Below are 26,220 nucleotides of genomic sequence, written 5' to 3'. Positions count from 1 at the left end.
TGCATCTTCCGTATCCTCCCCCCCTTCACGGGGGAGTCCGTTTCGGTGGAGTTCCTTAGTTTTCGTAACTACTAAACTTCGAGTCACCCTGACACTAAAGGAAAAATGAGAAAGCAACACCAAGCATAACACGCCGGTGCGCGAAGTCTTACAGAATACCGAAGCGGGTCGGAGGGAAGGGAAGGTTAAACTTTCAACGACGATCCGACAACTCCCCTGCTTCGACAACGCGCCGGATGCTGGATGATGTCGGACAAACGGCACTTGGCGAAAACTTACTACCCGTTTTAATGGACATAATTTTATCGGTGGTATATGCGAGGCTAGAGGCCGGCGTGAAAGCCCCAGCCCTCCCGGTGAGGAGAAGGGGGAGAGGGGACTGTGCTGAAAACGGGACGACTGGCGCATGTTTGAGAACTTTCTCATATTTCTACGGGTTTCGCAGGGTGCGCCTGCATTAATGATGCCCAAGTGATGGCATACCTTGCATGAACCATAAAGGCGCACAGTGTGATGTGTTCATTGGAAGCAGTGGCAATAAGTCACAGTACTTTTTCAATGAAATGATTGATATTTTGATAATCACTCTAGCATGAAGGATAACTAACCCAACAAACTACGAAAAAGGAAAAAGAACTGCTTGTAAGTCCAAAAATCTCTCAGTGCATTTGGGTACTGACCATACGGCAGAGTCCGTTACATTTAGATGAATTAATAAACAATCGAATGAATTTGTTATTCTAAATTTGTTTAGAATTTTATTTTGTTTGGAAAATTCTAACAAACTAAAAGTTGGAAACATAGTTTCTCAGTGACTATACGAAAAATTCATATGCAGAAAGTCCATTGTTTGCTTTTTCAAATTCGTGAACGTAACGAAAGAAGAAGAAGAACATGAAAAAGAAGAAGAAGAAGAATATGAAGAAGAAAAGGAAGAAGAAGAAGAAGAAGAAAGAGAAACCCATATGAATGAAGGGGAGAATGAAACGGTTTAACACAATTTAATCCATATGGTGGCAACAGGAAGGTCTTTTTTTGCAGCCATGTCATACGTTGAAGTAAAATTGTTGACATTTGGAATTTTATTTGAAGGACTATATTTTAATTCTCCTATCCTCCACCTATTCAATGTTTCACAGCTTCTTTTTCAACAACACATTACTGCAATGGAACGACAGTGTAATCCCATAGATTAATGGGTAGAAAAATGGAAGACATTCACTTTGTTTGTCCACCTTTTGTTCCACCGTGCGCTCGCCCGTAAAGTAGCTGCTCTATTCCTTGCCGCCATTAACATCGACCGCTGCAAAAGCCCAAAGAGGGCGGGTCAACGGTTGCATGTTCCCGATTACACCTCGACGATCCGCCGAACAAGCTTTCGATAGCGGCCAATCTAAATTTTAACACGTTTTCTATAAACACTGTGAGATAAAACCAATCCCTTAGCATGCTCGGATGTCCGCTCCTTCCCGTTGTGCCGTGCCGTTTCATGCGTTTTCGCCGACCTTCCGCACAATGGCAGCCATCGCATCGTTTGTAGTGCACTCTGGTGGATAATTTCGGCCCAACTTTGTTGCCCCCGCGTACCGTATACGGTTTCGCTTGTTGAGTTTTGATTTTACGGCATCCGAGCGCGATATGCACCGGAAGGACGACCGTGTGTCGGTGTGCTCGCCGAACCGGATAGCCATACATATGTACCGTTATGGCACTATCACGCCCAGCGCTCCCCCCCAAGGGAGACTCGCGGGAACTTTCCATCGTGGCCCTTGGCAACCGGTGCGAGTGAATATGTGTGTCAGCACCGTGATGCCTTAGTTATGCGCAACTTTGGCAAAACCTGGCGACGGTACGCTCCGACGGGTGGAGTCGGAGGGCTGGAGAACTGCGGCAAAAGTACAACGGTTGAGCAATGGAGCGATTTAAAGTTGATGTAGCCCCGTGTCGTGCCGTGGCCCGAAAGGACTAGAAAGCGAACGAATTGTGCAGCTGATTTTCGTCGACAAACGACGCAGCACTCTGCACAAAGCGTGGCGCCCGGGCAGGGGAATTGTAAATGTAAGCTCCCGATGTAAGATGAGATTGAATAGTTGAGTTAACATGCTGGCAATCGGGCGGCGCACTCAAGACGCAAACAACCCGAATTTGATGCAAATTGAACCTACAACCCTTGGCAGGGATTACAGGCAAACGCATTTATGTTTGTTAAGTAAAATGTATTCCATCACAACGAGTTATTCCAGCTTAATGCCAAAACTCCAGTGACGGTTCTTTAACATCGAACGGTTCGTGGGCGTTATTGGTCCACTTATTTATAGCATCCAAACACTCGCCCATAAACCAAACCAATCGTATATTGTACCGCCAAACAATTGTGCTCGAGGAAACCTTAATGAAATGCAATGTGATTTACATCGCCCTACGACCCAACGGTGTCCAATATTGGCGCAGTATCAGGTTATTATAAATAGGAAAGAATGTAAACTCGGCTCCGGTTGCCACAGCTAATCGACCGATTATTGATGGAAAAAAGCAATCCCACCATGAAAGCGCCAACCTTTCGGCATTTGTGGATCGAACGGTACTAAAAACTCGATTGGATGGAAAGTGGGAGCGGGGTGTGCTTCAGTAATTCTTTAATTGGTTGTTAAAAGCTACCGGCGTTTAGGCCGTTTTTCGAACGGTTTCACGTTTTCGACCTTTAGCATCTGGTTTTTCCCTCGCCCGGTTCTAGCCATTTCGCTTCGCGTTCGTGCTGCGGTAAGCCAGGTTTATTCCCCATTTTCAACCGGAGTACTTGTTTGCCCGAGTTCCATCTGCGATACCTCCGTTTTGACCGCATTTAATTATCGACATCGACCGGGGCATGGTTTCTGCCACTGCATCGGCCTCCCAAAAGGGCGGACGAACCACCGTAAGGATCGTTACTTTCCGTGCACAATAACACCATAATTAACACGGCTTAATTCTTGCTCCGGGCCCATTCTTTCCGTACGGCCGGCTTACCGTGGAAAAAGTCCAAGAGAGAGAGAGAGAGCGAGCACGGCGCGACACGCCGTTGGTGGTGACCGTAAGCGGATTAGGATGTTGCATAAATTGTGAACCCCGGGGTGGACAGGTCGCAGCTGGCCTCGCCATGGGAGTTCGACGCGTTTTTTTTTTCCTCCACCAGTTTTATGTCACTTTCGTTTTGCTTTGTTCCGGGCCCGGCAGCGGCAACGTGAAACGTGGAAGACAAAACCGTCATCGATCGAAACAGAGCCCTCAGGTCCTCGAGGGAACGTGTCGTTTAATCGAATAAATAAAATCAATACCGACCCATTCAACCATGGTCCAGCCTGGGGCGGGTTCGGGTGCCAACTGGCGCACGTCGTTTGCGGTGCGAGGAAATAAAAGAGAAATCAGTTTTCCCCGGTGACGAAAATAGCTCGGGAAGCCTGCGGGCGTCCTCAAGCAGGGGGAAAAAATGGTAGATGAGGAAAGTAAAACAAAACGAAGTAACAAAATGGCCATTAGGTGAATGGGATTTGTGCTAGTATAAATAGAACATTTGGAAGAATTTTTGGCCTCCGCAATGCAGCGTCTGTTTGGTCTTATAAAAAAGTCACAACCAAAAGTCAAAAATCAAATGAACCTTCGTAGTGGTATTCGAATTAAACGAAGTGTAAAGAAAAATAATAATATAAAACTTGGTCTAGATAAAACTGAAGGAATTCTGGATTGAAAAGCTTGACAGTTCTATACACTTACTTGAAGGGTCGTGAATCCACTTCTTCTTCTCTGGAATCATTTGCTGTTGATCCTGCTTCAGCTGCAATGCGGCCGCGGGATCCATCTGTTGCTGTTGGCTGCTCTTATCATCCTGTGGTGGTTTTTCATAATTGCAGACGAAACCGAGAAGAAAATAGAGAAAACCAATTATTTTAATACCACTTCTATGGAGTGATTGTTTCTGGAAATTGTAAGTGATCAAAGCTAAAGATTGATTTGCATTCCTGTGTGTGTCGGAAACATCACAAATCGCTTTCGAAACTACCTACAACGCGAACCAATCGTTGTTTTCTCATCGTTTCTGAACTAGATCAATTCTAGTAAGTGAACCGTGGCTATTGAAACCTTCACTGGAAAGACAAAAACATCTCGTCGCGTGCGAACGCCGTAGGAACGGAAACGGTCAAACCCAATGACATCGAATTATTCCACGGAGAAAAGCAAATGAACCATTCGCGTCGAAATTCTTGCCGAAGAGAAATGTGAAAACATTCCTGAAATTAACTTTTCCCTCGACGCGTCCATTTCGTGCCGGAATAAAACTCACGGCACTGGGCCCTCCGGTCAGCCGGACGAAAGCACGGGATGGTGGAAGATTTTTTCACCGATTTCGCAGCACAAGAAATTCGAATCGAAAGAAGGACCCAAACACGCTCTACAGTTTCCACCCCCGCAAGCCCGTCCAATATTGAGTTAAGAAGCGATTTTAATCATTCCTTTGTGGCAGTAATTTCGTTTCTCTTCATTTCCATTCTCCGCCTGGCGGGGGGAGGAGGGGGGCGAGGGAAAATACTTTGCACTGGGGATACGGTGGGCTGCCGAAGTTGATGAGAGTTGGCGAGCCAGGAAATTGTGACTTTTTCCGAATGAAATGGTTCGACTGGAGATTTCCTTCTGCTGCTTGACAGCTTTTCCGTTCATTACTGCTCGGTGTTTGTTCCTCGTGCGTTCTACAAATGCTCGAGTGGAAACTGTTCCGTACTTTATTTGGAACGGGGGAGCAGAAAGTTATTTCTCACGCGTTGTCGCATCCGACTAGTGATCCACCCGGTGAGATAAGGACAATGGACGTTGAAGTTGATGTGAAATTAAAGTACTATAATGTAGCCCTGCGGGTAATGTTACCTCGAAGGGGATCCATTTTTAAACTGCAGTCGATTTGACTCCGATTTTCGCCGACATGTTTCTTGACTTTCATTTAAATCGTTTAAGTAAAAACTGCCTTCTTCATGTTTTCTGGTGTACGGTCCATAAATTAATGTGACAAATTGTTATAAAAAAATCATGAAAATGAAAACAAAAAAATCCAACCATATGAAAATCCCATTTGCAGCCATGATGGTGCTCAGATAAAACACTAGTAAAACCATGGTTATTACGCTGGCAACCGTCCAAAACAGCATGTAAAAGTAACAGAATCGGAGCGCAATTAAGGACGCGTACAGCGTACAAAGAAACATCAAGATCACCGGACAACTTTCGATACACTATTTGTACTTTCCGTTTTTTTTTCTTTCTGGGATGACATAGCGTTTCCCTGTATCCGTTACACCATTAGGGAAATCGACGCAAGTTCAACAAAGCCATTTGGTTTATCGTGCGCATTTGCTCGACCGGCTGAGAAAATAAAGCACCACGTACGTTGTCATGGTGGATGGAAAATTGAGATCGGTGCATGCACAATGCAATGCACTCGGTTCGGGTGTGGGTTTCATTGCGGAGCCATTTTTTTTCCTTTCCTGCATGACGGGAGAAAAATGAAGCCACCATTTCACTGCGGAAACTGATGATCTCTTTCCATACCGGCGGGGATTCACTCACGTCAGCGCAACGACTCGCAGCTTTAGTCCAGGACGAACGACGGATAAGAACATCCTGCAACCTGTTATCCTGACGACCATCGTAAGCCACCGCAACTAACGAACTGTTGGGAGAAAGAAATCGTCAGTGTGACACACGTGACCGCATTGTAATGTTAGTTCGGTCAGTGCAGATGGGAAAATAAGCATCATGGTCCGATGCACTAATTCAAGATTGTGCTTAAAAAACAAACAAATTTAAGTTAACAGGAAGAGTGAGTTGTGTATTGTGGTATTTTAATAAATTCAATTCATTTCGCGTCAAACACAAAACGATTCTACTTAATTCCCTGGTGTGCCTTCAGCAGACGGACGCTTGTTGTCATTCCATTCGTTGCAATTAATTAAATCTTAAACCTCCGCCGACGAAGGCTGCAATATTCATCAACGATTGCACGGAAAACACATACACCAGATGGCGCGAGTGCGAAACGATGCCACGTTCCCACAGGGGTGAAATTAAAAATTAATACCCAATTGATTTATGCTTCGGAACTTTAAAAACAGAAAAACAAAACTGATAAACACTCGCATGATGCGTACCTTTCCAGCATTGCATACCAATGGCGATAGCGATGGTGCCGGGGGGATTCGCTGATTGAAATTATTGCAATATTGTGAATGGGAATTAATCATAATTGCCATTGAAATTGCCCTTTTCCCGCTCGGCCCTCGGAGACAGGTCCAGCAGCTGTGCAGGGGCAACGCTGACAAGGAGTTGCTTCTAGCCCAAGAAGGGGCGGCGCGTCGATAGACAATTTATTCGCCAATATGTCGTCGCACAGCTGACACTATATTTTTCATTGGGGAAGGGTATGGGAAGGGAGACAGCTGCAAGCTGACGTCATGTCGGTGGGAAAGTGGCGGAGGCAGCGAGGGCAAATGATGAATTACTTCCGCTTCGTTTATTTAAAATTTTTGTTTCATCATTATTAATTGAATGATACGACCCCGCCATTGTTCGCGCAAATGCTGCAAGTGGTTGGTTGACGTTCGGAGCAATTAAAATCAGATGCTTATGAGAGGGCGAAGAGTAATTAACAAACATGTGGTTATGGCAGTGGTTAACCTTGCTTACTTCCATTAAGCCGGAGGATGTTTGCGGTTTTGCTGATGGATATTTCGTCCCATTTATCAAACACTCCAAAGATCAGTTCGTAATCTTATTTTTAAGAAAGAAACGGGATCAAAGACATCAAACTCCAACTGATTGTCGGAAGCGAATAGGAAAATGATAAACATCAACCACAACCGTCACATCCAAGAGTACATTCCTTTCGTACATTCCCGACGGAGTGAAGTTGATCGTTGAGATTTGCTTCGAGAAAATTCGAGGCAGTTTTCAAGATTTCCCCACCGTGAGCATCAGTACGCTGCAAGTCCTACGCACGTGCGTATCTTATTTTTATGCGAAATTAATTACGTCCCACCATCGCCAACCGTACGCCAACCAAACGATAGCGCGAAACGAAGTGTCAAAGTCATGCATTTTACTTGCCCAATTTTAACCCACGTCGAGCGAACAGAAACGTGTTTTGGGGTCCTTGCCATCGCTGCCGCCCGAGCGGGGTGAGCGAGCGTAAAAGGTTACGAGGAAAATTGGGACAAATTTTACCAACCCACCCGCCCCTGTCCGACCCGCCCCGGACCTCTTCTTTGCCCCGCCGATCGAACGGGCCCGGGCAGGCTCCGTCTCGGGTAACGCGCTTCGAGCGAAGGATTATGCGGAGTGGGACGATAATTTATGAGCAACTCATAATTTCCCCTCTTTGCTCCATGCATCATAAATCATTACGGAAAGGATCAGCTAAGCAGGGAGGAGGGTTTTTTTGGGGCGAGGAAATGGGCGGTTGGGTTTTACTTCGCCGAATTTCGGACGCCGGGTAAATCCTTCCAATCCCGGCCTTGGGGGTGCTCTTTTGGTATTGAAAAGTGAAAGCCGAATCTTGTTGAAAGTGTTGTTATGTGAAAATATTTTAGCAAAAGGACGTAGCTTCAAATTAGCAAAATACCTCTTGAGGGTTGGTTGTACTGGGTAGCTAAAAGACATGAATTTAAACTAGTAAAGTAAACAGTAACAAACATCCGATAACAAATTTATCTCCGGTGAGCCCCCAAATTGAGGATTTATTTCGAACAAATTCTAAAATTTTCCCTAGTGAATTAAATTCTTTCCTACTGCCCTAATACTATTTGTGTTGTACATCTCTGGCCGACCCGTTGGCCTTATGAAGATAAATGATTCAACGCCACTGAAGAATGTCTGGCGGAGTCGTAGCCAACGGACCGACGGAATGACGACAAAGCGAATGACAGCAAGACACGATTGTGAAGAGATTAAATAAATTGGTTTTTAAGCGAGCTACCGCCCAAAAAAGCCATGGCCGTGGTGCTCTGCATAAGCGTTGAAAAAGTACACCGTCGTGTTTGTCTTGGCCCCTTAAGTGGGCAAAGATTAAGCTGTGCCATTTCTGACCTTTTTGCCTCGCAGCGTTGGTCGTGGGCTGTGATTATGAAAGGTAAAAAGGCATCACAATTGCGGTGTCTTGCGATGACGGACCGGACAGTTGAGGAATGCGTCTTGAGTTTGGAATTTCATGCCGACGGTGATTATTTTATTGTAAGATATTAATCAATGTGTTACGATTACCACACAGCGTTGACCTTTAGGTTACTTATTGAAAAGTAGTGAAATACTTAGTAACAGTTGTCGACATGTGATGCATTGCCAGCATTCAATGTAAACAAATCGCTTCCCTATTCATTAACTCGGATGTACTCCATTGGGTTGGATTTGTTTGCGGATTGAAATATTGTTTCAACGAGGATCTACAGCTGTGGTTCGACAATCCTAGGTACGTGTCACTGATCAATCTCTTATCTCTCCAACTTTCTGGCTCGTTTGCCCCACTAACCCATCGTACCGGTTTGTTGACTAACGGTACTTCCTGTTTTCGTTGCAATACCTACGAGGCGAGAACGCTATTGCTTGCCATATTTGCTAAACCGTTCCACCATATGCAGATGGGTGGCAGGGAGCTTCAGAAGGAGTGGGGGGGGGCAAAACCATCGAGGCGTTCCAATGCCGGTGCGTCACCGGGCCAAATGGGGCATGCCAATGGCGTATGATTATTGTCGTAACGTATTAGTTCTCCGTCTGCGTCGTACAAAAGGCAGACAAACGGGGTCTTAAGGCTGTCATCGCCAGCGACTGAGAGCCCAAGTTCCATTGTACTTGCGTGTGTGCGTGTGTGTTCATAGCGGTTACCCCAACGGTAAACACAAACCCATTAGCAAATGGGGTTACACCAGAAAGCCACCCCGCCGGGTTTCTTGGGCTGGCGATGGGGTGTGTCGAGGGAAAATTGGTAACTTCATTAAGGACCAGCGCCTGTAGCTGCGGTATTTCTGTTTATCTTCAATTATATCTAGCGCACACTTCGTCCGGATCTCGTCTACCTCCACCGGGCAGGACCTCTCCGCGTCACTCCATGGAGCGTCGCAAGGACACTGAGGCGTTTTGCTAATCCAATTGCATCGGGGGACAGGGTCACAGGGGCACAACTGTGTACACCGGCTGGGCGTTTAATGCAATTAAAGTAAATTTTCTTTCCCACCTCTGGCACGCTAGGCAGAATATTTGCATTCATCCAGCGACTGCTTTGATGTGGGAATCATTTTCTTTTCCCTACCGCACTGGCGGCATTTTGGAATGCTTCGAAAGTCTGACTGCGGTAGAGTTGTGACTCTTTCGGGTGGGGTGAACCCACCGGAGACAAATGTTTTGACAGATGTGTTTCCTTCAACAGGCGTCACCGGGTCATAGAAATCGCCGGAACTCTGTGGAGGACATCGGCGAGCGATCTGTTTCTACGACACGCTTCATTCGAACGCCCACAACGAACCGAGTCCAAGTGTCCTAGATTTGGAATGCAATAAAAAAACCCAACCGATATAAAAACACAACAGGAGAGGAGAAAAAAAATTCTTGCTAGTTACGCATAGTATGCTACACAGAAGACTGCTTGAATTTCGTTCGGCGCCCGTTCGTCCACTACATAAAGGCATTCACTTGAACGTATCGTTCGGCTCTGTGTGCAATGCACAGTTGCTGTTGGATAACGGTGAAGGCATGAGCTCCAAAAGCGTATCGTTATCATCTACTCATCGATGTGACTTCCAACCTTTACGCGAGAGTGCAAAGAGTGGAACCGTTTTCCCCGTTCCGATGACGCAAGCATCTAACAGATGGAATTGGATAGGTTCCGCGAAACGGCATAGGTTCCGAGCTGGAGGGGGTGTCGGATGCGCCGAAAAGGAACAAGAAGATCCTCCTAAACGCTACCAGCCGTGGACGTTTCCAAAAATCCGGTTCACGTTCCAGGACAGCGTTGCAACGACGCGAAGTGTACGTACAAAATAGTGCACTTTCGTCAAAACCGGCGGCTTCGCCAGCTCGATGTTCTGAAACATGTGCCCTGTATCGCCATTCCATGGCGTGCCTTTTTTATTTCCCCCAAACGCGCCCAAACGGCATGGCAATGGATTCAGCGTAACCGTTCACGGCATTTGACCGGATGTCACGAAGGATCCAAATTGGGCCCTTCCGAGCGAGGACTTTGCCTGCGGCAGCAGGCAGCCAGAAAATCTAGAATCCTGGTAAACGGTCGTGAAATTTCACCAACGTTTGAATCGTGCATGATCTAGTCGGAATGTAGTAGTTCTAAACTATTGAAAGTTTGCCTCACAAAAAAGAAGAAGGATTTATTGGGATCAGTTGAATAGCACGATGTGATTTCGAGGTGGCTGTTTGGAGTGACGATCTTCAACAAAATTGGTCTATAGAAGTAACCGATACTGTTTATGCTCCAAGTAGTTCCTCTTTAACCTCGGCAGAGAATGCTTAACTTCGATTGATGTTGCTCCTTAAATAATACCATTACTATGCAACATGCTGGTAGTAATAGTTGGAAAAGCTTAAACTCGAGCCTTCCTATAACAGGCCGATCATTTTTTCAGTGGATCAATAATGTAAACAAATGAGCCATAACTAAAAGCAGCTGGTGATTATTCAAAAATTCAAAAGTATAATAGAAATTAAACTTTTAAATAGGCAAATTGTAACCTTTTCAAACATAATTTCAAGCAAATTAATGTGGATATACGTAGCAGATGTTACGTATACGTAAAGAAAAATACATGAAAAAGAAAGATGAAGTGATGTTCATTTACAAATACAAGATAAATAATTGAAAGAGTCCTTGAAACTATATTCAATCTTCAATTTCACGAGTGAAAAAATGCAAGCTCTCACCAATAGAGGCCACTTCACGTGATATAAGTTAAACTCCAAACAAAGGCTTGACTGGCTTCATTGATGGAAACCCATTCAAAAGAACCTCATAGTCAGCAAAGTGAAACCAATAAGGCGGTTGAATTATTTTCTGCTGATATATTTCTCGATTCTTTCCCCATCCGTAAGCGTTTGTTTTCGGTGCATATTCAAATAATGAGTTAATTACTATTTATCACCATCATCGATGGAATGATATGCAAAGAGCGGCCAACAACGACTCGGAAGTTGCCCACTCCGTTTTGTCGAATGGCAAAATCGAAATCAAACCGAACCGCGTGGGAAGTGAAACCATGAATTCGTATTGTAGCTGATTGCAAATTGCAGTGTCGTGCGCTTGAGGATCCTTTTCCCGCTTTCCCGACGCTTTAATTGGGCTATTTTTTTCAATGTGTAACGGCACCAGTAACGCATGTAAAATAGGTCCTTAAGTACGCTGGAATGGAAACGCAAATAATTAAACTTCCGCCAGCGAAGGACGGCAGCACTTTAAATGGAACAGAACAGTACCTCGTACCCAATGATGATGATGATGATGAGGGCGATGATGAGGATAGCGATGAGTCACTCCGGCCCTGGGAGTGGACCCTTTTTTTTTGCCCGCACCCTTCTCCCCTGCGCCGAACCGAACCGTCTCGATATAAGCACGTAGGGACATTAAACAGGGTGCAGGGTACATGAATAAAATTTGAATTTTATAATTATCCCCAACCAGCGCTATTTTTATTTAACTATTTTTTGACTTCCCGCCTTTCGAGACCGCTCAAAACTTTCATTACTTTATTACGAGCTTCGGCGCACAATTTCACCCAAACGACGATTGACGGGCGTGAAGGAACCGAAAAAGATATAGAGCGCTAAAAGGGGACAGAAAACCATGGTAAAGCCCACGAACGCCGTCGGATATTTTGGGAAATTGCCTGTGAAGCGGTTTCAGGGTTGGTGTTTTATTTTTTAACTCCATGAAGGCCTCCTTTCTGCTTCCTACCTTTCTCTCCCCCATGCTCGCTCTCTCTCTCCCTCTCTCTTTTTGGTCGATAAAAAAGGTAATGTGAAACCTCATTTAAAAAACCATCAACGAGCGGGAAGGCGTCCGGGGGTTGGAAAAAGTAAGAAAAAAGGATAGTATACGCGAAAAAAAGCCACCGGAAGGCAAAAGTTAGCTCATTTTACGTGGGGTTCATTTTTCTTCCCTTTTTGCGCATGCATTAGTTTCAACCTCTTCTTAAACGCCACCCGAAACGGTGGTAGTGAAATAAAATTTTACGGCGCGCACACCATAGATTAAGTGAAAGCTCCGCTTCCGTTCCGAAGGGCACGTTCGCGTTCGATTTGAACGCCAGCCCCTGCCGATCGAACCGGATATCATCCACGCACGGGGCGCAAGCATAAACCTCGCCAGCTAAGCCAAAAACGGATTAGGAACGTTCCTCCGTCGGCCTTCTGCGTTCTCTTTAAAAAAATGTAAATGACAGCGAACGAATTGAACGAAATTGAACCCGGCCCGGCGCAATAATGGTACCATAGCGTTGTCACCGCGTCACGAGCCCGATGTGGTCGTGTGCGGGAAAGATAAAAGCCGCCGGTCGGCACGGCGTACTGCAGGCCGGGGCAAGGATTAAGGGTGGCCTCGACCTCGACCTCGCCAAAGCCCGGGGCATTCTAAACCCACTCGGGGATCGCGCGATCCGATGAGGGTAGGGGAATGAAATTCATAAACATGCACATATCCTTTTATTGTTATTTACCAATTCCACTTCACCAACGGGGTCTACGGGGCCCGTAAGGTAGGTGTTAGCACGCGCCGGTACTTTTTCGAAAGTGGGTAAAAAACCCACCGGCACAGTAATGTGCAAAGAAACGTAGCATCAAATGATTTTCATAAGCATTATGTTCATGAATGTTCATTATGAAAAATGTAAAAAAAGGCAAAGCAATTAAGGCAATAAAAAGTTAAAAAGCATTTTAAAAGGATACCTGTTTGCTTCAACAACAAAAAAAGGGGAATAAATGAACTTACAGCTGAGAAACATTATATGAATAAAGGTAGTAAAAAGACGCAGGCAAACACAATTTTATGAAAATCCCATCATACTTTGACCTACCAACTAAATTTGATTTTGAATATCTGGAGTTGTAAATTTGTTTATCAAATTTGTTTTGAGACGAACGAGTCTTGTATGGACTTATTTTCGTACAGGATTGTTTCACAAGCTTTACCCAACGAAGGAACCTTTCAACGAAAGTGTAAAACCAAAAAACTAACCCCGAGAAAAGAAAAAACCAAGAATTTCCCCGTACGCCTATCGATCCAGCATCCCTCCCCCCGTAAGCGTCGCCCTTTCCACCATACCGCTCGGAAATCCCGGCCGCAAAAGCCAATTCGGCGGCGAACGAGCATGAAGGATTATGTTGATTCGAGTGGCAAAATTGAAAGCAAAAAAGTGGTACCCATGCCGCCCGCCGGCCTGCGGGAGCGACATCAAAAAATCGTAAGCCGAACCGAAGCGACCGCGCATGCAGATGAGGACATTTTGTTTGTTTTATTTTACCCCGCCCCGCGCACCGACTGGCCACCATTCCGGACCTAAACCATGGGTCTGGCAAACCTCCCCAAACCGAGGCGGGCGGACTTTTTGCATGCAAATGGTTATTTTCCGATGTAGCATCATAATTTTTTCATAGACTTCAACGCTTCTTGGACCGCGCGTACGACGTAATGGGGGCGGATGGAGGCGCACGGTGGTTCACGGCAAGGTGGTTGGATGGCCAAAACAAAAAAAAAAGGTAAGGTATGGGCATGAAAAAATGGAGAAAAAGCTTAAATCAACCTACAACCAGCCGGTGGATGTGTATGTGTGCGTCCAAAATTTCGATGCCTCCTTTCCCGACCCACTGGTCTCCGGTGGATTCGTTATCGTCTCACGAAACGGATGAGTCGTGCTGCTGGAATTCAACGATCAGCCCCCGGAGCGTCCGTTCTTCGCGTTTCGGATTACACAACAGGCGGTGGCCAGAATCCGGAATATGCCACACACCACCACCACCACCACCACAGAGCATCCAAATGCTACCACTGTCTACCGGACCTTCGTTGCCTCTACAATTTCGAAACAGAATCAGGCTTTTGTATCCATTTTTTATGTTTGGCGAGTGACTCAATATGTTTCGCTGTGTATGACTTTGTGTGCTTGTGTTTGTGTTACGTAGCATGACGGATAAAATGTGGCCTCGTGTAATGGGGACATTTCGGGCGGTTTTCCCTCGAGACAATGCGTGCCTGTGCTCAATGTATTCGTTGTGCGAGGAACTCGTAATGGAACTGTTATCGTTCTTCGAATACGATGTCGAACAGTCGAATGAACGGCAACTTACATCGGCAGGAATCGAGATGAAGATAGTGACGAAAGGCACCACGGACCGTGACGAACCGTCAGCACCGGCTGTCACAGCTGTGCCACACATAGACACACACATACGATGACAAGTTCCAGAATAGTTTCTCAATGCTGCCAGAAGCGAGAAACAATCGCATTGAACCGTTCCGATCCGGTTTCCTGAGCAGAAGCCTTCGGCAGGAAACGTTAATCAATAGGATATTTCGTCGAAGCCGTGCGGTTGCGTGGTGGTGTGCGACACAAGGTTATCAAGTGGGGGGCGGGGGAAGGAGTACTGGGGCACCAGTGCCAGATGGTGGATTATAATATCTTCATCATAAATCCCGTTGCCGATGGCATGTGCGCACGTGAGGAAGAATCAATCATGCTGATGGTTAATCGCCCGTAAATTTATTAGATTAATTCATTTCCAACGGTATGATGCGTCTCTCTTCCGGAAGTGGGGGATGTTTTACTGAATTGTGAAACGCCTAAGTAATGTTTCGCAAGGGTCCAAGGTTAACGGCAGATATTTGTATAAATTATGTTACGGTATGAAAGGGTCGAGCCGACGTAGAGACATTTATCAAATTGACATAAATGGTAAACCACTTGGTTCAAATTCCAACTGAATCAAGAGCGTATTTTAAGTAATTTGCAACATTAAAACGTACAACTAAAAACGTACCCAGAGAGAAGATAATTGGAAAACCTATACTCTGGTTGTATAAGAACACATTTTAAAGCGTGTTTGTAACTTTAATATGTGTGGCAAAGTTGGAAGAAGTTTAATCCAACAATAAAATAGCACAGGTTGTACAATCGAAACATTTAAAAACTGCGATTCAAATCTCAGTACTTCGTAGCAAAGACACACGGATTAAACTTGGGACAATATTCACAGCCATCCATTGCGTAACTAATCGTTGATCTGGCACAACATACAGTCATAAACCAGGGTTAATGGCAGCGCAAGAAATAAGTTACGCCGGTTCTTCGGATAAGCTCCTGCGATAAAGAACAGGATTTCTTGGCGGCTAAAGCTCGTAACGCTCTAGGGTTTACCGGACTAGTCAAGCGTGTTGCACATAATTTGCCCTTCGTACAAGGTTAGTTAGATGTAGTAAGTCATGCAGATTTGGGTTTGAAAAAAAAACCGATCCAGGCAAAGTTCGAAGAGAAGTTCATCATTAGAATCCAAGAAGAGAAGAAGAAATCCATCATTATAATACACTGAAACACTTACTCCTATACCTGCTTGTTTCTTTCCTGAGGAAAACTATTATAATGAAGCATCGTTTCTCAGAGTTCGTCCGCATGTTCCCGCTCGGTTGGAAAAACAGATTATTAAAATTAATACACCCACTCCACATATTTTAATAACGCGTAGCTATTTTTATCCATATGCCTCGCTGGCTGCAAAATGCATGTTAATGGGTACGAATTGAAAAAAAAAACAGATCAGACTAAAACAACAATAAAAAGATCCTTTATAATAAAGCTGCCCTACAAGAACCAACAGCTGCACCGCGTTGAACAGTTGTACCGTGAGCTTTTAAAGTGAACAAGTTTCCTTTTTTATTTATTTGAACATTGTCATTGTGCAAATACCACGATCTGCCTGCCATGTTTGTTGATTTTGTTCAGATGCAGGTATTTAAAAAATAAAATCATGCAACAATTTCTGGATGGAAAAATCTCAACTGCTCGTTAAGCGTGTAAAGCAATCCAAAAACCGGCCGTGTCAAGCGACAAATATAATGTGGATATTTATGCACAGTTTGATGGTTTACATTTCAACGCTGTCAGTGGTGGGAGTGGTGTTTTTATTTTCCCGGCCCTGGTTTTCCCGGCATGCTTGACTGCGGTTGCTACGGGTGAGAGATGCGATGGACGAACAAAATAATGTTCTATGCCCTTCCGGGTAAGCTTCAGAACCACGGGTTGTAGTTGTCGTACTACCATCATATGCCAATATTTCACCAACTGTTGTGCTCCAAACCGAGCCCACACTAGTTGCGGCTCACGTCTATCGTTGGTTTGTTTTTGCCCTGTCTCCCAGTCGTACAGCTTTTTCCTACCGAAGGGTATATTAAATTTCCATTTTCCACGGCCCAGTGGGTGCGCGCGTGTCACGGTTGACACCGAGTTGTTGCTCCGGCGTTTTGTCCACCCGTGTGCATTCGAACAATTTCCCCATTTGCTTCGAGCGGGATGTAGTATTTCCGGTAGGCCGCGGGAAACGCTGGCCCGCCGACGGACGACGCTTCCTCGGAACTAGCAGGTGTAATTTTCAATTACGCCAACGCGTCCAACCGTGCACCATTTAAACGTGGCTGCTTGCCGGGTTTAGCTAACGGAGCGCCTTTTTTACACGCTTTACACACGAACCACGTTCCGGAAGTCCTATCCGAAAGCGAGTGCAAAACACTTCCAACACTGAGGGAGTAATTTGTGGAAAATGGTACCACACAACCAGCTCCTAAGGTACGGGTTTCGAATGAAAACGTCCCTTGTCGTCGGCATAATCCTTCCCGGACGCCCTTTCTGGCGAACCGAACAAAGTGACTGCAGTCGCACGAAACCGCACCGGTTTCTCGACGGGTTGGATAAATTAATTAAATACCTTTGAAAGAAACCTTCCCGGTTTACCTTTCGAGGTTTCGGGAGCCTTCCATCCAACTTCTCCTGGAATTGTAGCCCGGAGTTTGGCAGACATGCTGCTGAAAGTGACACACGTACTTTAAACTGGTGTTCCTCCGAAGTTAGGCCGATTGTTTTGTGCAGGTTTGTTTTCGTTACGCTCCGGTGGGTAAATAGAAATTTACCAATTTGCCAACAACTTACTAGCTGCTGCTGGTCGGTTTTCAGTCATCTGGTTTCGCAAACACACTCCATGCCAGCTATTTGCATTGTTCTGCGTAGTGATAACAATATTTACCAGCGGTGATTTTCCCTTACCTGAAACGAAAAGGGAACCATTTTTAGTTACGTGTCGCCTATCATTGAATGTTAGTTGAAACCATGAAACATAAGTTTATCCAGATAATGAAAACAGTTTGATGTGTATTCAATAACTAACTTGATATGTAATTCATTTATAATGATTAAATATATTTTAATTATTTGTCATGGCGAAGGGAAAGCTTAGGAATAAAATATAAATGAACAATCAAGCCAAGTATGATCGTCTCATTTGGATGGGAGCGTGATGATTCAGGACATACTGATAGCGCAATTACATTTAAAGCTTAGCCTCTACTGTTAGCTGCAAGGTCGGAAACGGAAGCACGGCAAAAGAGTAAAAACAATCCAACTCTCGTGTCGGAGAATGAGTTCGAGGAAAAGCACATCTAAGGCATGATATTTCCGACCCTGGCAACAACACCGGGAGTGGCATGTACCGGCACAAACACATGCCACTCCTAGGTGCCGTTGCGAAAACCATTTGTTTAGCTGCCAAACCCCGGCTTCAAGACTATATTGTCTACGTGGGCCTAAGCTCTGGGCTGTGTCCTGATGATTTTGATCGTTTTCTTTTGCTTTTCGTTGCCGTTATTTCGCGGAAACCACCCAGTATTGCCGAGACGTTGGTGCCTGGTGCGACCCTGTGTGAGCCAAGCCAAATCCAATTAAATTTCATGCCGAAATTCAAAACAAAAGCGCAACAACCAGAACGGAGCGGAACGGAACCGGCGCGAAAGGAACCGTTCCGTGTTCTCTTCTCGGTACCCTCTGACCCGCCGATATGGTGGGCAGGGGGGCTGGGAGGAACCGGGCAGCGGGCAGCATCAACCGGGTCCGTAATCAAATTACTCTCCAACTCGGCGCGCGGGTTCCGGGGTACGCTAATGCTAATCTGCCAGCCGTAACGTATAATATTCATGACGATGTGGGCAGGCGACAAGCGCTTTGGCGAATGAGTCGCTCCGGAGTCGGGTCCGCCGATTGGTACTTTTCGGGGGAAGTTTAACGTTGCTCCCGACAACGACCGAACCGTCAAACGCGAGCTCTCGAAGGCGTCGCCCAGTTTCGGGGAAGATTTATTCAACAAATTTGGTGAATAAATTCGCAGTTCGCGCGCCGTCAAACGCTTTAACAGTTGACTCAAGAAACATCTACTGACGAAAGATCAAGAAGTTGAGACGAAGAACAGACGAAAATCTGAATGTTGAAGAACTAAGAGAATATTACAAAGATTCACTGAATTGTCCTTAAAGCCGACTGAAATCTTTTCAAATAATATCAATGACCATACAATTTTTTTAGCTAAATGCCGCATACTTCTTTTTATTTTTCTTATTTACATTATTTCTTATCATTATAGGTTGTCCCCATGGTTTTTTTCTTCTAGCAAAGAGATCTCAACTTCAACACAATTTTATGAAAAACAAATAGCCAAACGATTCAAGACATTCGGTAGAAAAAAGCGAACGGTTCGCCAACGGATGAATTTGAGTGCAAAAATTCGGGCGCAAACATTTCGCACGCAATAGCTTTGGCGCGACTCGAGAGGAGACATAACCTGACAGAACAATCACCAGCCAAGAAAAGAGGGATTAAAGGAGCTTCTGGTGTTCTGCTTTTGTTCTGCACCCACCCTCAACAGTGGCAGAAGAATGCCAAAGAGTCTCCGACGAAGGACGACGGAACGGAGCGGAAGCCAAAACAGCGGGTGTACCGCATGGTGCCACGTTGGCTGCAACCTCAAATGCACAATAAAAGCACAACGACTCCGGAACGATTCGTCGAACGGTACACACGGGTGGAATGGTTTTTCCGTGGCACTTTTCGACTCGGCTTGGAAAAAAGAAAACCACCCTGACTGCCTGTCTCGAAGTCTCGAGCGTATATCTATTTCTGTGGTTCCGCTCCAATTGCTGCTGCTGCTGCTGCCGCCGGGGCAAAGTTTGAGCCAACAATCACAAAAGGAAAAAGGAGAAAGATTTTTCCCAACCAGAAGAGTATCATCGACCGGAATGGATTGGGGCGGCTGATTAACAACGAAATGCGTTTTTGGTTTGCCACCAAAATGGTGGCAAACGATACGGAGACATACACTTCCCCCGCCAGCGCGCAATCACCGACATCATCGTCATCATCGTTATCATTATCAGCATCATCTTGATACGCTCCAGTGCAGACAGACACGTAGGCGCCAGACGGGCTGTGAAGCGATTCATCATTTCGTTGGCCCGAACGAAGCGGCAAACTAAAAACTCCGGCTCGCCGACACGGTTGGGAAATTAATTTCGGTCCATCGGACAGCTCGTATTGCGGTGGTTATCGTTTTTTTTCCCCTTTTCCCTTTTTGCAACTCATTTTCCCCCATCGGATTGACTTTTGTGTCTACCGTCGTTTCGCAGAAAACTTCATCAGCCTCGCAGGGCTGTGTGATGCGACCGACGAATCGATCGATATACGGCACTACATATGAACCAACCGAACCGGTTATTTCATGCTATCTGAAGCCTCCCGGGGGGTGGCCAAAAACACTCCAACTTCCCGTACTCCTTTCGATCAAGGATCGCTCGTTGCTTCTTCGGCGATAAGTTTTTCTCAATAGTTGCCACAAGATGGCGAGAAAAATCTTCTGCAAAAACCGAACCGAAAATACGCCACCGTAAGGGGGTAAACCACAGCCAAGTATCACGTCTTTGGGCAACATAAGATACCTTTCTTTTTCTCTGTGTTTTCACTAACATACGCACGCAGCAGCCTGTCGGTTGGAAGCTTTTCGAGCCCGAGCCCGTAAAGCACTCGCAGGTCGATTGTTTGTGCAACCACTCGTGTGTTGCAGCAACTTGAAGCGAACTCGTACAGTACAGTTAGTGTACGTTTATGTTTGTGAAGAAAATAAAATATCAGGTTGCATGCCTCACCGCACAGCCGAACGGCGGAGGCGGCGCCGAATTGGCAACAGGATAAAATAATGGTTGTGTATGTTTTCTTGTCCCACGTCATCTTTTCCTCCCTGGCGTTGGATAATGGATTCTCAGAAGTTTTGCAGTGCAGCAAAATAGACGACAACGGAAGAAATCGGGTGAAAATCAAACATTATCTAACGACACACCGATGTCAAAGTCGTAGCCAACCCACAATTAATCAATTTGTTTAATTTACCTACAACGCAAGCGAACGATGCGGTGTTTTTTGGTTCGGGAATCAAAAACGTTATTTCAACGAACACCATTTGAGGTAGAATCATTTAAGCAAGTCACTGCGGTGTCCTGCGCGCCAAATGTTGGTCGCACGGTTTTAGGTTCGTCTCCTGGTCCCCTTCGCCTCGTTTTGGCAGCTGCTGATGGACAGTAATTACAAGGGTGTTCACCGCATGACTCTAATTTCCCAACAGGCTCGCACGGCAGGGACCGCACAATGAAGCCATTGCCTTACCATGCACCGCACCACGCTGTTGCAGAGCGCGCTCCCTGTGCCGAAAACATGGTCGCCAAAATTTCGCCTATGCAGCAGAACGATGAGTTCGCAACAGTTTTGCCCAGTTCCGCGCGGTGCATTCCTGCGTTCTCCCCCCGGACTGCGTTGCGGTTTCTGATTGACCGTGGCCCGCACCCTGCTCACGCGCCCCTCCGTCACTGTGGTTGACGTTGTGGTGGACGAACTGCTGAATAGCCGGAAGATCCGCATGCGCCTGTCGGCCGAGTCGGCACCTTTATCCCAGTCTCATAATTAGTACTAGCGTCCGACGTGCCAGAGCCCCGACACCATCGGAGGAGGAACTGCATCAGCTGTAGGTGCACAGGGAAAAAGGGGCAAACGGTGCACAATTGCAGCATGCAGCATAGAATGGATCATGGATGCACGCGTCACCGCATTGGGAGGCTGCATCAACAGCGGATGAATGACACTCGCCACTGTTGCCTTACCATAAAGGGTCCGTTCCTGAGCGGCCGTTCCGAGCCGGGACATCCACAGCGAGCGAACGATAGAAGCACTACATCGGACAGGGTGGACTATATTATCATAATCAATTTATAATATATCAGCCCGGGATGACGTCGTAAGCCTTGCTTTACGATGTTCCTCCACAGTACAACGAATACTACCGGTATCAGTTGGCGTTCAGGCCGAGGAATATCCTCGGCTGCATCGTTGGCTGCAGTCGGAAAATTGTCGTCAGCTGCAGGCAGCTACCGGATCAGTGCAATTAGTAAAGTGAGGTTAAGTGTGATTAGAACCCAGCCACTCCGAGCGTCACTCACTGGCGGCAGCATAAATGAGGTGGAAATGTACGAAGACTCAGCAGGGTCTTTAACGGCTGCATTACTCCTCCGAGCTGTCCAACACTGGCAGCATCTGCGATGGTTCTACGTGGCGCGGAACCGCTATAAACATCTCGATCTAAACCCATTGCAAAGTATAAAGTCTTCCGTTAGTTCACCTAAGAACTAAGAACTAGATGTGAAAAGGGCCGACATAATCATCCGGGAAGCATCTAAAATGCGCACCCTCCAAACCGTTCGATGTTCGAGCCCTCCGCAAACCGCTGGAGATTGATAAAGCACCAAGGGGGGGAACAGATGTTTCAGGTAATCTGATTATAAGTAATAAATCATTTATCATATTCCACACGGAAAGCGGATGGCACACACCGCAGGCGGATGGTGGGCATTTGCACAAAATTCTACCTAATCCCAGCCAATCGGAGGCACACGAGTGCTGCTCGCTACCGACGTGTACGTGTGATTTCCGCAAACCGGAAACCACCGCAAAGTCGCGCTTCGAAGGGTTCGATCGCTACAGTCATTAATTCAAAAAGGCGCCTCGTTCCACCGATGGCGGCGCCTCGCTCGTCCAGCCCCACTGTTCTTTCGACAAAACGAGGTCTTTCGAACCCTTGGGTGTGGTGTGCATTTCCTCGGAATATTGGAAAATTGCTGTTTACGAAGAGGAGTTTTAGTGGTGTCGTATAATACGATTTATTTAAATTTACATTTAACTCTACATTTCCAACCAAGTTGCTTTGAAAACGGTAACAAACTGCACAAAAAGTTGTTGTTTGCCAATTAGCTAACGAGTTGCGTCAATCGTACGGTCAGCAAAGCATATTTGAAGATGGAACATTTGTGTGTACCATTTCGTGGAATAAACCAACAAATGCATCCAAACAAATAGCACCCGGAATGAATCGGAGCCGAGCGTGAAGGGGTTAATTGACGCACGCGGATGCTTTTTCTCGTCGCGTTCCACACGCGCGTGTTACGCAATTTCAAAATGGCAATAATTCACGCTCGTTTGACAGCAACAACAACAACAAGATGAATAATATTAATAATACCGGCGAGGCCATATTTGCTGGCTCAAGGCGCGAAGGGTGAGGAAATGTGGACGCCAGCAAACGCAGCAGGGGGCAAAGCACTTTGACGCCACCAACGGGTGGTGTGTGTGTGTGTATGTGCGTGGTGGAAATCGGTCTAGTCGGTGTGAACATATTTTATTTCCCGCACCGCGTCCTTCGCAGCCCCGCCCGAGACCTTTCCAGGACGGCCTGGCGGCACGAGAAGAGCATCAGTTATGCTGTTGAGGAGACGTGTTTCGCATTCGCTGAGCTTTATGTTTGTCTCCCCCTTATAACCCCCCCCCCCCTCCTCCCTCCTACGCCCCTTTCTGCGTGGAAAGTCAGCCCGAAACTTTCCCATTTTATGGTTCCCCGGGCCAGTCGTGGTTTGATTAAAAATAAAAAGTAAAACACTATTCTGTATTATTTTTCCACCCGTAAAACGGAGCTGAATGCAATTGCTTGGTTGTAGCCGGTTTTGGTTTTTCATGTTTGTAGCTTGCAGTTTTCCACGCCGGTCGGTGGATTTGTTTGTGCCCTGCTGCTCGATAATTAACCGCTCGCTAGAACGATGTGCGAAGTGATGGTGCGGTCCGAAACATCGAACATCAAAGTGCATCGAAATGCAGCAAACGGACGCATGAGAAGTGCAACGGTGGGGCGTGATTTTTCTCCCTCCCCCTCTTCGAATGGCATCGAATCAACAATCAAGCGCGTGGGAATGAACGATGGCGAACGGGGGTGTCCGGACCGGGGGACGGGTGGCATATTTGCACAAATTATACCCAATCCGGGCAGCAAATAAATACCGTGTTCGCGGTAGCAAGTATTTGCAAATGAATTAACACGAGCGCTGGCCACGACGGGGGCCGGAAAAACGATGCCGGAAAAGGGAAGTTTGATCCCTTCTCTTCGCCCGGCGGTGGAAATGGCGTCAACGGATTGAAGCTTTTGCAACCGACCCGCCGGTCCTCGGTGAAGAGGACGAGCGGTGGAAAATCAATGAACTGCAGAATCCGGCCAAAGGTGGAAAACTAACGCACCAGCACCAAACTATGCTACGGTGTGTTGGCGGATATTTATAATTAATTAGCCCCGGCGTGTGCTTCGTTGGCCTGGTTCGAAGCCTAATCAATTGCAGTTTCCCGAAGCGACATGCGACGAAGGGATTACGAACTAGTCCTTCTCGTTAGCGCTTCCAGCGAAAATGGACGATTTCCAAAGTCTAATCAAAAGCGCAAAGAGCGAACTGCCCCAAAAAAAAAGGGGGCTTTGAATAGAAAAATTCATTTATCCCATTCGCCATCGTTACGCGGCAATGCTTTTGATGTCCTACCGAAAAGCGTGGTTTATCTTTCCAATCGCCATAATTCAATTAAACTGCGCCGATAGCAGGCGAGAGCTTGTTTTCTGAAGCCAGCAAAGGGAGCGCACAAAGTACTAAATGGCACCCATGTGCGTGCATGAGTGTGGTAAATAAAAGGCAGTAATTTATGGCTGGCGACGTACGCGCTGTGCAAGTCGCGGCACTTGTTGAGCCTTGCCGCCTTTATGCACTAGCGTTATTTTATCTGCCAGCTAATGGCCATCGTTTGCTGCTGTTTTGTTCCTAGTCCTTAAACCGGTAAAATTAAATACCTTTAACAGATATTTAGCTAATAACTTGGTTCAAGTTTTAGGTTTAAGGCCAAAATCGAAAAGGATTAAAATGTGTACATGTAGGAAATTAGTCACATAGAGTTTAAAATAACTTTTCTTAATTTTCATTCTTCAATTCCCTGAATACTTAGAATCGATGAAGTCATAACTATTACATGAGACAATGATGTTTCAATCGAAGCACTAAGTAGTCAAACATGTCAATATACAACAGCTGTTTATTGAATACTAAAATATGTACTAGTCTGAAATGTACTCTAAGATAATTAACACTTTGCCGTCCGGCTACAACGTGTATCACATTAATCCGATCACATCATTTTGGTGTGCTGTCAACGCTGTCATCTGACGCCCGGCACATCTTACTAAGTATAATAAAGGTAACCAAACATCAAATAGTAGGTAAACAAACTTCACAGGGCGCGTTGCTGTATGTAAGTATTTATATTCGAATAAAAAAAGGAATAAAGGGCATAAACAGGGTGGCCAGGTGCGGAGGAATTAGTGTATCTGCGCCGGTAGTTAAGCGTTGTGACACCTTGAATTGTGTGCACGTCAAAGTGTTACGCCACCAAACGTTCTGTTCCAAAAGTCGGTCACTTATAATACTGAGGATTTTTGCGATGTCGGAAAAACAATTGCCGTTATAGTCATGGTAATTTCCAGTGAAAAATAATCAATGACCTGCAAGCAAAGTAGATCGATTTTGCGCTTCACAATAAATATCCTTTCAAGCACTCTTCTATATTCAACTTCGGATACTTTCCGTTTTTACAAAGAAGGCCGTGAAATAAAAGCGGCAAATTGAGAATCCACATAAAGTGACATTCGGTGAAGGGTGTTGGAATACACTGCTATTGGTAAAATATATTTTTCACTGAATGAACTTTAGTTCTTTTATCGGGAAACAAATTACGATTGATTTTCCCCTTCTAGGAAGTCTACTATCGAAATTACGACGAAACCAAATTGATTCGGTCGATTCATTCCGCATCAACCCAATCCAGCTCAAAGCATCGAATCGAGTCAACTGATTAGACAAAGTGCTGCCCAATCGCTACCATTGACGGTGGCTATTTTGCTACGAAGCTACAGGTAAACACCGTGAACGGGGGTTGCCCCAAACCAACACCACAATGGGATGGCACAAGCCAGCCGACTTCCCGCCGTGGCTTTTATGGGGCGGAGGTTTTGCCATTTCCATTTAGAACGTCATTTGGGGGAGCTTTTTATTCCGGGTCGTCCCACGTCACCGCCGCCGAAGCTCGGTTCCGCTTCCGTGGTTCGAGGTCGGTAAAAGCGCCGCCGGTTCGACGACAAGCGATGGTCCGAAATATTCGGTCCGTAATCATGAATTAGGAACGAGACGCGGCTGTCAAAGCGGCCATTACCGGAGCGTACCGTTTTCACGGGGACAGCAATGGATTGGAGGAGATATAAAAAAAAGGTAAAAAAGAGAGAAATTTCCACATGTAAGGACGTATGTGTGCCTTGATGTACCCCGAAGGGACGAACGTGCGCACAGGTATACTCTTCCAAGGAGCAGTGGCAACTTTCCAACCGAGCAGACGAGACGAGAACGTCAGCCGAGCGAAGCGTAATCGAACGCTTCGTGCCTCCCGGTGTCACAGACGTGATAAAAAATTAATAACCTACAGCAAAAACCCATTTTCACGCGATATTACCCAAGATTTGGCAGGATCATCCGATTTCCGATCGAGTGCGACTTCTCCGGACGAGTCGTGCTTTCTGGAGAAAGGCAGAGGTTCATGGTCGGTCAAAGAAAACCGGGTTTATACCGTCGGTAGGATGGATTGATTTTCTCGAATGCGAATTTTCCCGACACTGTCATGGAGGATGGAAACGCAACGCGAACCGTTCGCTCCAAGGTGCGTTACGTGC

General features: G+C 46.0%; 1 protein-coding gene across 1 annotated transcript in view; it reads right to left on the bottom strand.

Annotated features, from left to right (window-relative positions):
• The window catches only part of LOC131287705 (proteoglycan Cow), a 78,860-nt gene that overhangs the window by 24,525 nt on the left and 28,115 nt on the right, over positions 1-26,220 (bottom strand). The window contains exon 2 of the mRNA XM_058316782.1: positions 3,751-3,862. Coding sequence (XP_058172765.1) covers positions 3,751-3,862 — 112 coding nt within the window. The remainder of the gene's footprint in view (positions 1-3,750; positions 3,863-26,220) is intronic.

This window comes from Anopheles ziemanni, chromosome 3 (assembly GCF_943734765.1).
Source record: "Anopheles ziemanni chromosome 3, idAnoZiCoDA_A2_x.2, whole genome shotgun sequence".
Lineage (NCBI taxonomy): Eukaryota > Metazoa > Arthropoda > Insecta > Diptera > Culicidae > Anopheles > Anopheles ziemanni.
This window is presented reverse-complemented; position numbering and strand designations above follow the sequence as displayed.